Here is a 15,246-nt window from a genome sequence, read left to right as displayed (position 1 = left end):
TTAAGGTGGAAAAAAAGCAAGCAGAGAAGAATCAATAAACTTTACCAAATAAAAAAAAAAAAAGAGGGTCCAAACTCCAGAGTCCTTTCAAGCATGGCTGTGCCCTTGGGGTAGAGAATCCTGGTGGATCCAGCCAACCTTTGTCTATTTACTCATCCACCAAGTACTTACTAATGTCAAGGAATGTTCAAACTACCGCACAGTTGCACTCATCTCACACGCTAGCAAAGTAATGCTCAAAGTTCTCCAAGCAAGGCTTCAACAGCACATGAACCATGAACTTCCAGACATTCAAGCCAGTTTTAGAAAACGCAGATGAACCAGAGATCAAATTGCCAACATCCACTGGATCATCAAAAAAGCAAGAGAGTTCCAGAAAAACATCTACTTCTGCTTTATTGACTAGGCCAAAGCCTTACTGTGTGGATCACAACAGACTGTGGAAAATTCTTAAAGAGATGGGAATACCAGACCACCTGACCTGCCTCCTGAGAAATCTGTATGCAGGTCAAGAAGCAACGGTTAGAACCAGACATGGAATAACAGACTACTTTCAAGTCGGGAAAGGAATACATCAAGGCTGTATATTGTCATTCTGTTTATTTACCTTATATGCAGAGTATATCATGCGAAATGGTGGACTGGATGAAGCACAAGCTGGAATCAAGATTGCCAGGAGAAAGATCAATAATCTCAGATATGCAGAGGACACCACCCTTATGGCAGAAAGTGAAGAGGAACTGAAGAGCCTCTTGATGAAAGTGAAAGAGCAGAGTGAAAAAGTAGGCTTAAATCTCAACATTCAGAAAACTAAGATGATGGCATCCGGTCCCATCACTTCATGGCAAACAGATGGGGAAACAATGACAGACTTTATTTTGGAGGGCTCCAAAATCATTGCAGATGGTGACTGCAGCCATGAAATCAAAAGATCCTTGCTCCTTGGAAGAAAAGCTATGTCCAATCTAGACAGCATGTTAAAAAGCAGAGACATTACTTTGCCAACAAAAGCCCATCTAGTCTAAGATACTGTTTTTCCAGTAGTCATGAATGAATGTGAGAGTTGGACTATAAAGAAAGCTGAGCACCGAGGAATTGATGGTTTTGTACTGTGATGTTGGAGAAGACTCTTGAGAGTCCCTTGGACTACAAGGAGATCCAACCACTCCATCCTCAAGGAAATCAGTACTGAATATTCACTGGAAGGACTGATGCTGAAGCTGAAGCTCCAATATTTTGGCCACCTGATGCAAAGAACTGACTCATTGGAAAAGACCTTGATGCTGGGAAAGACTGAAGACAGGAGGAGAGGGGGACAACAGAGGATGAGATGCTTGGATGGCATCACCGACTCGATGGACATGAGTCTGAGCAAGCTCAGACAGGGAAGCCTGGCGTGCTGCAGTCCATGGGGTCACAGAGTCGGACACAACTGAGCGACTGAACTGAACTGAACTACTTGCTGAGCTGGGGCTGGGACTGCATTCAGGACCCAAGAGCAGAGCAGACACAGTCCTTGATACTTCAGACAAAAACCAGTAATTAAAGAAAAAACAGCCACCAAGGGTATGTCTGTTTCCACCTCCACTTGTGACACCAAACATGAGGTTTCCCATCCCATCAACAACCAATTCTCTGATTCCCCAACACTGGAGGTCCAAACGTTTCCATTCGAATTGCCTCTGGAAGTTAGTGCAGACCCTACAGGTACAGGGCTCCGTCCCATCAGACTGCCCCTGCTTCCGACAACAACTGCAAATGCCAGGGGAGCACCAGGACTTCTGACCTGCCAGCTATATGTAAAGTCAGGGGTTCCCATGACCCCCTCCAGGGGTTCAATAAACTGCCAGAATGACTCACAGAATTCAGGAAATCACTTGAATTGCATTTGCGGGTTTATTATAAGGGACCCAGTTCAGGAACAGCCACTGGCAGGGGGTGGGTGGGGGGGTGGGGGGGCAGGGGGCACGCAAGAGGCAGCGGGTAGGACAAGATACGGCTGGGAGGCCACCCTCCCAGCATCTCCATGTGTTCACCAGCTCAGAAGTGCCCTAAACCCCTGTTTTAGGGATTTTTACCGAGGCTTCGTAATTCAGGTATAAATGATTATATCATGGACCACTGGTGACTTGCTCAGTCTCCAGCATCTCTCCCAGCCAGGCGGTTAGAGGTGGGGGAGGCAGGAAGGACTGCTAGCTCCAGCCCTAGCATTATTAAGGCTTGGTGTGTCTGGCAGCAACACCCCAGCCCAACCTGAAGCTATGTGTAGGCCCCCAGCCAGGATACAAAAGAGAATGCTATCACTCAGGAGATGACAAGGATTTTTAGGAGCTCTCTGCCAGGAACCGAGGACAGACACTGAATCTGTACCTTTTATTATACCACGAGGGGCCAAAGCTTGGAGCCAAGAAAGCAAGTCCCGGAGCTTCTAATCCAGACGAGGGTGACACTGTGGTGAGCCGAAAGATAAAAACTAGTCGGGCAAAGCAGGAATGCCCTGGCAGCAGCAGCAGCAGCAAGAGAGGGCAAGGAGACCTTAAGCTCCAACAAGCTTTAAGTTCATTAGAAGCGGCCGTGAGCATCCAGCTAGACGTGCCTGCCCATTCCCAGTGGGATCCTCTGTTCCCGCAGCAGCTCCCTGACCCCAGCCTGCAAGATTCCCAAGGGCAGGGCCCTAGTATAATTTTGTTTTCTCTGGTTTGGGCTTCCTGCTACGCCCAGCACTCAGATCACCATGGATTCTAAAAAATAAATACTGACAAATAACCGAATCTGTGCATCCTGTACAAGCCGAACCTTCACACGTGCGTGCGTGCTAAGTCACTTCAGTCGTGTTCGACTCTTTGTGACCCCATGAACTGGAGCCTGCCAGGCTCCTCATTCTATGTGATTCTCCAGGCAAGAATACTGGAGTGGATGGCCATGCCCTCCCCCAGGGGATCCTCCCGACCCGGGGATCAAACCCATGTCCTTACACCTTCTGCACTGGCAGGCAGGCTCCTTACCACTAGCGGCACCTGGGAAGCCCGATGGCCCACGCAGAGCCACCAAGCCTGTGTGCCGCAGCTATCGTGCTCCAGAGTCCCCGAGCCACAGGTACGGAAGCGCAGGCGCCCGAGCCTGTGCTCGGAAACGAGAGGCGCCTCCGCAGCGAGAGGCCCAGACGCCACAGCCAGGGAGTGGCCCCCACCCCCACAGCTGGAGAAGGCCCATGAGGCAAGGAGGTCCCAGCACGGCCAAAAATGAAGAACTTTTTAAAGTTATTAAAAAAAAAAAAAAAGAGCTTTCCTTCATATCCTATGAGTGACAGTTAAGGGAAAGGACTTGAGAGAAGTGGTCCCCCAAGAGCACGCCTCCAGGATTTGAACCCTGGTCTCTCACTCCAGGTGGGACCTGTAGTGGTTTTTTTTGTTTGTTTGTTTTTTTACACAGAGTGTGCGTCTGTGTGCGTCTGACCAGGACCAGGATCTGGGAGGCTGCCAGATGGGCAGTGAGAGGAAGGGAAGACAGAGGCTCAGAGGCTGGCACTCACGGAGGTGCTGGGCCAGCCAGGGGCTAAGCTATCTGTCCCACTTCACGCCCTCTGAGCCATCCTGCCAGGGCACACACGGGCCAGGCACAGCCCGGCCACACACCCAGCAGAGGGAGCCTGCCAGGCAGCGCCTCTGTCTCCTGTGGTCCAGCCCCTCCCGGGGAGGAGACAGGGGCCAGCCGAGCCGCGCTGAGAGGCCTGGGCCACGGCTGGGAGGTCAGGCCAGGCCTACCACGCAGGCATAGGACAGAGGTGAGTCAGGGGCACCAGAGGGAGCGGGACCGACTGCGCGCTTGCCGCCACCCCTACAGACTCTCAGAGTCCGTCATTCCCCAGCCGCCTGCTCCTAGACACTCCCTGGGAGCCAAGTATGAGCGCCACGGCTCGAATGTGACCGAGATCCTGGCCCTCGGGTAGAGCCAGCTATACAAACAACAAAACAGTAAATGAGCAAAGTACCTTGTAAGTTACGATAAGGGATGCAGAGGAAACCCAGAGCAGGATGAGGGGGGCTGGGGAGGCTGGAGGAGGGGCGTGGGGTTTTAAAGTCGGCAGTCAGGTGGGCCTCACTGACAAGGTGGCGCAGACCAAGGACTTGCACAGGGAGGCAGGGAGCGGTGAGGACATCGAGAAAGAATGTTATGGGCGGAGGACACAGCCCTGGCCTCTGCAGGGGCGAGGGGGTGAGGCCGCGTGTATCTAAGCACAGTGAGCAGCAGCTGGAGGGCAGGGAGGAAGTGGCAGAGGGGACAGGGCCAGGCCATGACAGCCTGTGGGATCCAGGCGGCAGATGATGGGGTTCTTTGCAGGTTTCGGGCCCTCTGTTTGCAACCCGCAGCACTCCCCAACCCCCTCCCCAACTCAGGGGTATCGGTTTGTCAGTCCGTGCATGAACCCCATTTGCTGCAGGTGGCTGTGTGACCTTACAAAGTCTCTTCTCTTCCCGAGGCGCCTGCCCTCTCTAATAAACAGTGCTGGTAACATAGAGCATCTGTGAGGTTGTGAAGAAGAGTGGGAATCAACAGAGGCCACCTGCAGGAAAGCTTTACAGCAGGCATCCTGTGAGCTAGGCTCTGGGGACCCCAGAAAAGCAGCGCTGGCTGCCCAGGCACACACACTTTGGGAGAGGAACATTTGAATGAATAAGGAATCTTTCCTTATTGTTCACTCTAATAGCAGCCGGGGTGGGGGTGGTAACCAAAAGGGGGTCGGGTTTTCCCAGGGGGCCCAGCCATCAGGGAGGTGAAGGGGGTGGCCCTGGAGGCTGGGCCTCACTAGGAACACTGGGGGAAAGAGCAGGGGGCAAAGGGCAGGAGGGGAGTGGGGAGGCGTGGATACAGGGCAAGGGGCATGTGGGCGAGAGGTGGTGAGATGGCAGAGGGCACGGACTCCAGCCCATAAACAGTGAGCACCCAGAACCGGTCTGCCAGCAGGAGAGGCAGGCAGGTGACTGCGGTGTCAGAGCTCACCCTGGCCGTGGGGAGGGCGGGCGGAGGCAGCGGGCGCGGCACAGGCGGTTAGCAGAGGGGACGGGTGGCCAGAACAAGGGGGTTGAGACACTCAACCTGGGGGCTGTCCTGCTGTGGAGGAACAGGGGCTCTAAGAGGCCTGGATGCAGGGTCCACCGTGGCTGGGGGAGACAGCTGGGTTTGGGGGCAACATGTCACAGACAAGAGGCAAGCTTCCTTCCACAGCTCCACAGTACTCCTCCAGGCTCACAGGAATGGGCCAGCTGAGCCTGGGACCTAGGGGAGCTGGTGAATGGGGTCACCGGTCCCCCCAGTGAGACCTCCCCCCTCCCCGGTGTGGATGAAGCATCAACAGAGCGTGTGCTCTGTGGCCGGACACCACCCAGTTCCTGGGCAGCTCCAGCACTGTGGCCAGAGGCCACACACCTCGCCTCCCTAAGGTGAAATTTCTTCATGCATGACCTTCACTGATGTTTTCTGAGAATCCCCCGTCCCGCAGGCAATGCTTAGAACACTAGCTGCAATGGCGGAACACCCGCTGTGTCCTCAGACCCTGTTGAAACCTCGGCTGGAACGCAGCTGACTGCAGCACCGTGTACTGAGCAGTCACTGCAGGCCGCTGGACAGCACCCAGCACACCACTGAGGGCCCCAGGGGAGGCTGCGCGGGAGGAGGGGCCCGCGAGCGTTTAAAGGAACTTGCTTTCCTCCCAAGCAGGCTGAGCTGACACTCGGCCCTGAGCAGTTGGTGCTGCACACAGGTTCTCAGCACAGTCCAAGGCTCAGAGCAGCTGGGCTGGAAGTTATCTCTTCTCGGACGCCAGGCAGAGCCGGGCAATGGTGGACAGTCCAGTGCACCGAGTGTCAGCAGGCGACGCCTGGAGCAGAAGCATGCATCCTGACATAGAGAACGAGAGGCACTCGCAGTCCTTCAACGTGGAGGAACTCACCAACATCCTTGACGGAGGCGCCCAGAACACCGCACTCCGGAGGAAAGTGGGTAAGAGCAGGCTGGGGAACGGAGCCCCAGCTTTCTGCCCACGTGCATTTCTTGGAAGGAGAGTCCCTTCATAGCACCTTCAAATGGGCTTCCCAGGTGGCCCGAGTGGTAAAGAACCCACCTGCCAGTGCGGGAGACGTGGGATACACAGGTTCAATCCCTGGGTTGGGAAGACTCCCTGGAGGAGGGCATGGCAATCCACTTCAGTATTCTTGCCTAGGGAATCCCCATGGACAGAAGAGCCTGGTGGGCTACATACAGTCCATGGGGTCGCTGAGAGGCGGACACTCTCTCAAACGATGTAGCACACGGTATACATCTTCAAATAACAAATTCTGCTCTCAAAATTCCACTATTAGAGATTTGTCCCTTTGGACTATGAAGGAAGCTTTAACATGTCACTATTCCCTGAGGTCCTTATTCTTCCACGGCATAGCTTCGCAGCCTTGGGCGAGTCGCTTCTCCATCTCAGGACCTCACTGACTGCATCTGTAAATTGACAGTGGGGTCTGACTTCCTTTCCACACTCATGAGGCAAGTGGATGGGAAGCTGTGAAGGTACCAGGAACCTCACCCAGGATGCTAAGCTCTCTGTTCTCTGTCCCTCTCACAGAAAGCATCATCCACAGTGAACCAGAGCTTAGCCTGAAGGATAATTATTTCATGACCCAGAATGAACGTTACGAAGCCGCCATTAAGAAGAAATTCTACATCCTCATGCTAGCACAGCGCCTGGGCTGGTCCGAAGGCAGTCATGAATTACAATACGCTTCCAGGTGCTTACTCCCAGGGCGCCCCTACCAGAGACGAGTCCACTTGGGAGCCCCCAGAAAACCCAGCCCATGAGCTATGTTCCTCAGCAAAGATACTGGTTGTTATTGATGTTCCGTCACTAAGTCGTGTCTGACTCTTTGCGACCCCATGGACTGCAGCACGCCAGGCTTCCCTGTCCTTCACCATCTCCCAGAGTGCTCAACTCCTGCTCAAACTCCTGTCCATTGAGTCGGTGATACTATCCAACCGTCTCATCCTCTGTCGTCCCTTTCTCCTCCTGCCCTCACACTTTGCCAGCATCAGGGTCTGGGAGTGAGTCGGCTCTGTGCTGAGGGTAATGCTTCCTGGGAAGCCAGGGCCAGGCGCCCCTTCTCTCCTGCCCCCTGCCAGCCTGAGGGTACTGGGGCCCTTGTCTCCGCTGGGCTGTTCAACCACTGTGTCTCTCCCCTACAGAAGTGTTTCTGGAGATCTGGGCTTCACGATACACCACATCTTCCAGAAAACCATAAGGAGCCTGGGCTCAGAGGAGCAGATTGCAAAGTGGGACCCACTCTGCAGCAAGTTCCAGATCCTGGGGACATACGCCCAGACGGAAATGGGGCACGGTGAGCAGGGGCTGCTGCATGCAGCATACAGGCGATGTCCTGCTCAGCTCCGGAGGGCCCATTTCCATCTCAGTGGTCACAGGCTGATATACTACCAAGATGTCACAGCACATGGCAGTGTAAAGGTCTTAGGGAGGGGGTGATTTTTTTCTAATTTACACGAACATATCGTATGAGTTGGTGGTGGCACAAGTCCTTCCTACTGGAAATGTCAGCCACCACCGCTATCGTGGGCTGGCCATGTGTCCCTGCAGAGCCCACCAGTGAAGGGAGAGACATGCCGGTGATCACACTGAAGTGGGAGTGTACCCCCACTCCACACTGGCTGGTGCCCGGGAGCTCCAGGGACACCCAGACGCTGCTAGCCCAGCAGACTCCCACCCTGGCCCAACGTCTTAACTACCCGCCTTGATTCCCAGGGACGTATCTTCAGGGCCTGGAGACCGAAGCCACCTACGATGCAGCCACCCAGGAGTTTGTGGTGCACAGCCCCACGATGACGGCCATCAAATGGTGGCCTGGGGACCGTGAGTATCCCCCCTCATCCCCCAAGGACAGCAAAGCTGGACTGCAGAATAGTGCTGATGGTGACGTCCAGCAGACCTCAGACAGAGGCACTGTTCTAGGCTGATGACGTTGGGCAAGTCCCTTCCCAGAGCCCCAGGTTCTTATGTGGTAGAACAGTTGGGATACGAAAAATTTCATCACTGAGTGGCTAAGAAGACATCGGAGGGACCTTGAAACAGTTGAGGAAACTGACCCCAACCTTGGGGATGAAGGTCAAGGCCTCCCTCACGTGCACACTGCCACCCTACACACACGTGGCCTAGCCCCAGGCACTCACCATTCTTCTTGTCTTCCAAGTTAATGATTAAGCTTGCCACCAGCCAGCACACAGGGTACACACTCAGTGAGAAAAACGTGCCTCCCTTCTCCTGCTTCGGACACCCCAGTGTCCATCAGGCCACTGGTGCCATATTACCCCTGCGAGCAGCGGGTGGAGGCTGCGCCCTGACCTGATGCCTCCCAGAGTGTGGGTGGTTTGCCGAATCCCAAGGAGCTGGGTTCCACCAGGGCCCTCTTCCTCTGATTTCAGAATACTTCTTTGGAAAGAGGCTTCCCTCATAGCTCAGTTGATAGAGAATCTGCCTGCAATGCGGGAGACCTGGGTTCGATCCCTGGGTTGGGAAGATCCCCTCTAGAAGGGAAAGGCTACCCATGCCAGTATTCTGGCCTGGGGAATTCCATGGACTATATAGTCCATGGGGTCGCAAAGACTGGAACACAACTGAGCGACTTTCACTTGTCTTTGGGAAAAAAAGATATAATACATGTGAGCAGTCCAACTAAAGCAGAGAGAGAGGGGAGAGACAGAGGGGAGCCAAGCAGAGAGGGAGAATGATCGAGAGGAGAGATCAGTGGAAAGAGAGAGGCCAGAGAAGTAAGAGAGCAGCGACCGCTGACAAAACTGCAGGGAAGAAGGGACCCTGAAATCAGGCAGGGTTCAAGTCCGAGCTCTGCCCCCTTCAGGTCAGTGCCCTTGGGCACAGCCCTCTATTCTCTCAGCCTCAGTTTCCTTTTCTGGAAAATGGGACTTGGGCACACCTGCCCGCAAACACTGGAAATGCTGGTTATCTGTATTCACTATTATTAGGTTGATGGTACAGAGGGTCATTAGGAAGTTTTTGAGGACAGGGGGCAAAAAAAAAGCTTGCTTTTGTCACAATGCCTTTTGCAAGTCACTACTAGATCTGTTGGGTTCTTTGGGGGTAGCTCCCTCTCTTGGCAATCAGTGACTCTTTGAAGTCTCAAAGGTGCCCACCCGCTGGGGCAGGGGCAGCAAGGCACACATCTCCCTGCGATTTGGGACCTGTGTTCCGACCACAGATCCTTACATATGTTCCCCCGCAGCCATGACGTAAAAATCCTGTCCCCCTGAATTCAAAGAAAATAACCAAGAGCATGCACTTCATTCAGAAGACTGTGGCAGGACCAAGTTTTAAAAGAGGCCAAGCTTTTCCAGATTGCTCCATTCAGGGCATTTTCATTAAAATCCGTAGCCTTTGTCAAGCTTTGCATTTAGAGGAGCAGCCAGAAGGGATGGAGAGCAATGGGCCCCCTTAAGATCTCCACCAGCCTTCCTCCTTTCCCGAGCCCATGGGCACTCTGCCTGTGTATCGCAGGGTGGCTGCGATACAAACATTTAGACGGAACCCTCTGTAGGCGCAGCCACCAACTCTCCATAAATCCCTCCAACCCCGTCCATTCTAGAGCGAGACACTCACACCAAAGTTCTTGGGGTGGTTCCAGTCATTTCCAAGGATGAGTGGAGGCTGTATAAATTGAGGGGTATCCTGACTAAGCACCCCTCAGCTACCCAGGCTCCACCAACTCCACGACCTGGGACCCAGCAGGCTGATCTGGTCCCCAGGCTTCTGAACAGGCTGCTCCCTCTGCCTTGCACTCCGGCCTGTGCGGATTCCCTGGAAAATACTCTTTGCCCTCCAGCCTCCCCAACCCACACCCTCCGAGGCAGATCAAACAAAGCCCCACTCCAGCCTCAAAGAACACCCCCCATCCCCAAACCACCACACTGGTCCTCCTCACAGACTGGGCCCTCCTCCAGGGTCTCGATGGGGAGGTTTGGCCTGCTCCTCTGTAACAGGAGGGTCACGCTGGGTTTCTCCCCTCTCTGCCCGCAGTGGGACGGTCAGCCACCCACGCCCTGGTCCAGGCCCAGCTGATCTGCTCTGGAGCCCGGCAGGGCATGCACGCCTTTATCGTCCCCATCCGGAGTCTCGACGACCACAGCCCACTGCCAGGTGAGCTCCTGCTCCTTCCTCTAGGATCCCTGCCAGGAGACCCCACCAGGCCTCCCGTCCTGGGCCCCAGAGGCCCAGGGGGGAAACTGGGGCCTGTCTCCCTTGGGCAGGGACCGGTCCAGTTGCACAGACCTGGAGCTAACCGGCTGGGTGGATACAAGCAAGATCCAGCACCTGACCTCAGCCTGCTCACCCACAGCAGCTGTGCTAACCCCAACGCCATGGGCTGCTGTGAGGCTCGGATAAGCTGCATGTGGCTGTGTGCTGACACATGAGCCCTCAACTGACGGCCACCCCTACCTCTGTCTCCTGCTAGGGATCACCACTGGGGACATTGGGCCCAAGATGGACTTTGATCACATGGATAATGGCTTCCTCATACTGGACCATGTGCGCATCCCCAGGGAGAACATGCTGAATCGCTTCGCACAGGTGGGTCCTGGGGAGGCTGCAAGCCTGCGCTGCCTGCGAGAGGGCAGAGACACCCCACAGAATGCTGCTGCTGCCTCTGGGTCCTTCTCTACAGAGTTGGGTTTGGGGCATCCCTCCCAGAGAGGCTCTAGTGTACCGCAGACCTGAGTAAAGTCCCAGTTTTGGAGCTGTGTGATCCTGGGCAAGTCACTTGGCCTCGCTGAACCTCAGAGTAAATGCTCACTGCATTGGGTGGCAGAGCAGTCACCGGGTAGAGTGGCAAGGCCATGTGAGGACAAGAGGAACAGGTTGAGGATGGAGTAGGTACGCACCTCCAGTACAGCCTGCACACAACCAATCTCCGAACAGACATCAGCTGAGTGCTGGGGGGGGGGTCCCCACTTTGCCAGGCATGACCATGGATAAGAGGGAAGCTGTGGCTTGTGGGGGGGTCTGGGGTGGCCTGGGGAGAAGCTGTGAGCCGAGGCACGTGGGCAGTGGGTATGTGTCAGGAAGTACAAGCAAGTGTCAGTTTTTAACACTGGCCGTACCGGCACACCGCGGCTGCTGCTGGCTGGGTCTACCCCGGGTGAGCAGCCCGAGGACGCTGGTGTCTACAGCGTAGGCAGGCCTGCGGTTCTGGGCATGGGGGAGGCTGGGGAGCCCCAGCTCAGACCCACTGCCTGGCCCCGGTCTACTAGGTCCAGCCAGATGGTGCCTACGTCAAGCTCGGAGTGCCGAAGAGCAACTATCTCAGCATGGTGGTGCTGCGTGTGGACATACTGCTGGGCGAGGTCCTCCCGCTGCTGCAGAAGGCCTGCACCATTGCCGTCCGCTACGCCGTTGTCCGCCGCCAGTCCCGCCTCCGACCCAGGCAAGGGGCGCCCCTCGGTCCCACAGTGTCTGCCCCCCGACCCCAGCCCTCCGCCAGAGTGGGGTCCCAGGAGCACACGTGAGCCCCCTCGTGCGCACACGGTTGCCTGGGCCTGGCCCACCCGGTCTGTGGGGTCTCTCTGGCTCCTTGGAATCCTGGCTGACCGGCCAGCCCGACCTGTATCTGTCGGTCAGTGTCTGCCCTGCACCACCAGAGTGGACTCAGTTTGTCCATACAAGTCCCGCATGGCTGTGCCAGGCTGAGTGCCATCTGATGGGTTGGGCGCCACACCCTGTGGGTGAACATGGCCCCAGAGGTTGCTCTGTCGGCTGTGAATGCTTGTGTCTAGAAAAGCCCGCTGTTGCATCTGACCGTATTTGGCTGGAGACGGTTCTATCTGGTCGTGACTGTCAGCTTCTGGCTGTGGTCTGTCCACATCCAGATCCTTCTCTTGTCTGTCCTTGTGTCTGGCTAATACTCTGCCTACTCCACGGCACTAAGGGGCTGACTATACCCTCTGCTTTTTTTTTTTTTTTAATGATTTGCACTTATTTTTTTCATTTTAAAAGCAGCAGGTAATCCATAGGAGAAAAACCTAAGTATTCCTGCTTTAATGTGTGTATGTATACAAAGCCATGTTCCCTCATGCATGCAGGCACACACACACACGCAGTTATCAGATTCACCAGAAGAAAAATAGAGAACTGCCCATTACATTTCAATTTTCAGTAGACAAAGAATCTTCTAGAATAATCATGTCCCACATGGGCACACACCCAGGATGCAGCAAACTGGAGTCTGGGCCTACGGGGGTGCAGTGTGAGCTCAGGGAGAGAGGCCAGGCTGGACACGGCACAGCTGGCTGAACTCGCAGGGCAGAGACAGGCAGGGTCAGGGTGGCTCTTGCCCCAACTCCACTAAGTGACCCTGGGCAAGTCCTCTGCCCTCTCTGGGCCTACCTCCTCACTTCTAAAGGGACGAGCAAGACCACCAGGACTGGAACTTGCGACCATCTGGTCTAAGAATCTGGCAGACTTTCATACCGTGGGCTCAAGGATCCACAGTTGACTAATGCAAGGTGGACTGAGGGTCGAAACCAGGCAGGCCTGGGGCCACCCTCAACTCGGCGGCTCGCTAGCCATGGGACCTTGGACTAGCCGCCCAACCCTTCCGTCCCTCGGCTTCTCCACCTACTAACGGGCCTTACAAGAACACGCTTCCAGGGCGGTGAGGCACGCCAGGCCCTCAGTCCAGGGTCCTTCACTGGCAAGCCCCAGGTACCTCGGCCAGCCTGGCTTCAGAATCCTGGGCTGAGGGAGTTGTATCTGGTGACAGGCGAGCTGGGAAGCCGGTATCGCCAGTGGTGTCCTGCTGGAGCCCAGGCTTATGGGCTGCAGAAATGCCTGAGGATGGTTATAGTAGTGCACATCCAGGTGAGGGGCTGCTGGCCCGAGGAAGAGACACCAGGTTTCGCCCCAGCCCTGTGGGAGGCCTCTCACAGTCACACTTTTCTTCAACCCACAAGGAGTTACCTACCGCAGGCCCCAAACGCCGACCAGAGTCTCAAGCGCTGCGGACACAGTAATGGATGAGGCAGGAGAAACCCCTGCCTTAGAACTGCACCAAACCCATGCTCACAGCCTCAGAGTTACTGACTAGGTTTCACGATGTTTCCCAGCACACACCACGTGAAGCTGGAGAGTGAAAGGTCAAGGGTCAAATACCCCAGGCTTCAGGGCCACAACCCCTCACCTCAAATCCTTGAGACCAGGTATGTTGGTATTCAGAACTTGCCAGATTTTTCGCAGGTACATATGCTATAATTTTGTAGAGCTCCACAAGGGGCAGCACCCATCAGGAAACGTCAGCATTTCTACAGTGAAATGTGTGGATGTTCATGTGAGATGGAATTTTAAGGTTATTAGTAGTACCATGTCCCTCTAGGTCAAGTCTGGCAGTGAGTTATCAACTGTCCGTTTTTTAAGGCTTTTATGGCCTCGGGGAAGGTAGGTGGGGCAGGTAGCAACCTTCTACATCTGCTTTCCTTTCCCTCAGCGACCCAGAGGCGAAGGTCCTAGATTACCAGACGCAGCAGCAGAAACTCTTTCCTCCGCTGGCCATGGCCTATGCATTCCACTTTGTGGCCAACGACCTCCTGGAGTTCTTCCGCCATTCCTACAGCTCCATTTTGGACAGAGACTTCACACTCCTGCCTGAGGTACCTGCCTCCTGGGGGGCAGAAGCTGGGACCGTGGCTGAAACTGTCCTCCCCCTGGGACACAGCCCCAGTCCTGCCCACCCTGGGCTCTTTCTGCCTCCCCGCCCACAGAAGATTTTCAACATCCCAGCCCACCCGCCACCCCAGGTGAACCGATTCCGACACAGAAATCCTCCCAGGTCTGGCCCCCAGGAAGCTCCAAATACGTTAGATAAAGTAATCACAGACGGTGTACAGAACACAGGGGACAATCCCTGGTGTGTCTCTGAAACTCAGAGAGTTCTGAAAACCAAAAGTCACGTAGAACTCACTGGGTGGCATGGTTTGACCAGAACTGCCCAGCTTTATCCCACTCGCTGTGAATATATTTTGCAGCAGAAATACCAGTACATCAATCAGCTCACTAAGATGCCCCTGGCCTCCTATAGGTGTATTATATTTAATCCACCTTAAATGCCCTGTTTTACCTTTCTAAAATTCAAAAAATATTCTGATTCCAAAAACACATCTGGCCCCAAGGCCCTCTCAGATAAAGGACTGTGGACCTACACACACTAAGATTTAGTCTGTCCAGGTCCTGTGTTCTATGAGCATTGCTTCAGTAATCTGCCCACACTACAGCAGGCACCATACCCACTTTACAGACAAGGAAAGTGAAGCACAGAGAGGTTAAGGGACATGCCCCTTCCTCTCAAGGACCTGAAAAGTCTGACAGATGGCTAAGGGCCTCCAAGAACCAAAAACTCAAACCAGGTCTACTGCCTGGCGGCTGCTCCCACAACTCAAAACAGTGGGTTGACGGTGGACCCACATGCTCAGACAAGCTCTCCAAAATCTGTGCTTGTGGGGCAATCTGCAGCTCCTGGATAATGGTGAGACCGACCTGGGAAGCACTCTCTTCCCGAGACCCGGGATACACCGGCCTGGACACTTACCCTCTGTTCTTATCAGCCCTCCAGTGACACTGCCTATCTCTGTGACCCAAGTCTTTGTCTTATTCATCAAGTCATGGGCTGAGGAGACAGTTCTCACCGCACAGAGCGGTGCTCAGCACCCCTGGGTGCTCTGTGAGTGGCAGGCACATTGTTCCTGACGCCACCTAACCCCGTTCCTATTCTCGCAGCTTCATGCGCTGAGCGCAGGTATGAAGGCCATGCTGTCGGACTTCTGCACCCAGGGGGTCGAGCAGTGCCGCAGGGCCTGCGGTGGACACGGCTACTCGAAGCTGAGCGGCCTGCCCTCCCTGCTCACCAGAGTGACAGCCTCCTGCACTTATGAGGGCGAGAACACAGTACTCTACCTGCAGACGGCCAGGTAAGGCTCAGGCATCTGCCTGGCCCCCAGGGACCCCACCAAGCTGCTGCCTGGGTGAAGCATCATCTCATGCCCAGGGAGCAGACTTTGGGAATGCCACGTGGGGGCTGCCCAGCTCCCCCACCATGTCTCCAATCCATCCCCTTCTCCCCAGACCCTGCAGCCTCAGCCAGGCCACCAGCCCCACCGCCTGGACCACAGCATCAGTCTCCTCATTGCTCTGCAGCT

The 15,246-nt window shown here is 55.1% G+C and overlaps 1 protein-coding gene across 3 annotated transcripts in view; it reads left to right on the top strand.

Moving 5' to 3' along the window:
- Window positions 1-3,702: 3,702 nt before the first annotated feature.
- Window positions 3,703-15,246, top strand: part of ACOX2 (acyl-CoA oxidase 2) — a 29,675-nt gene continuing 18,131 nt past the window's right edge. The window contains exons 1-10 of one of the 3 annotated variants that reach the window (XM_040246513.1): window positions 3,703-3,784; window positions 5,762-6,000; window positions 6,614-6,776; window positions 7,228-7,379; window positions 7,799-7,906; window positions 10,082-10,201; window positions 10,518-10,633; window positions 11,314-11,486; window positions 13,542-13,704; window positions 14,828-15,018. In XM_040246513.1, coding sequence (XP_040102447.1) covers window positions 5,838-6,000; window positions 6,614-6,776; window positions 7,228-7,379; window positions 7,799-7,906; window positions 10,082-10,201; window positions 10,518-10,633; window positions 11,314-11,486; window positions 13,542-13,704; window positions 14,828-15,018 — 1,349 coding nt within the window. In that variant the 5' untranslated portion in view covers window positions 3,703-3,784; window positions 5,762-5,837. The other 2 variants (XM_040246511.1, XM_040246512.1) reach the window with 2 other exon arrangements.

Source organism: Oryx dammah, unplaced genomic scaffold, assembly GCF_014754425.2.
Source record: "Oryx dammah isolate SB20612 unplaced genomic scaffold, SCBI_Odam_1.1 HiC_scaffold_9, whole genome shotgun sequence".
Taxonomy (NCBI): domain Eukaryota; kingdom Metazoa; phylum Chordata; class Mammalia; order Artiodactyla; family Bovidae; genus Oryx; species Oryx dammah.
The sequence above is the reverse complement of the archived record's forward strand: the minus strand, read 5'-3'. Positions and strand labels throughout refer to the sequence as shown.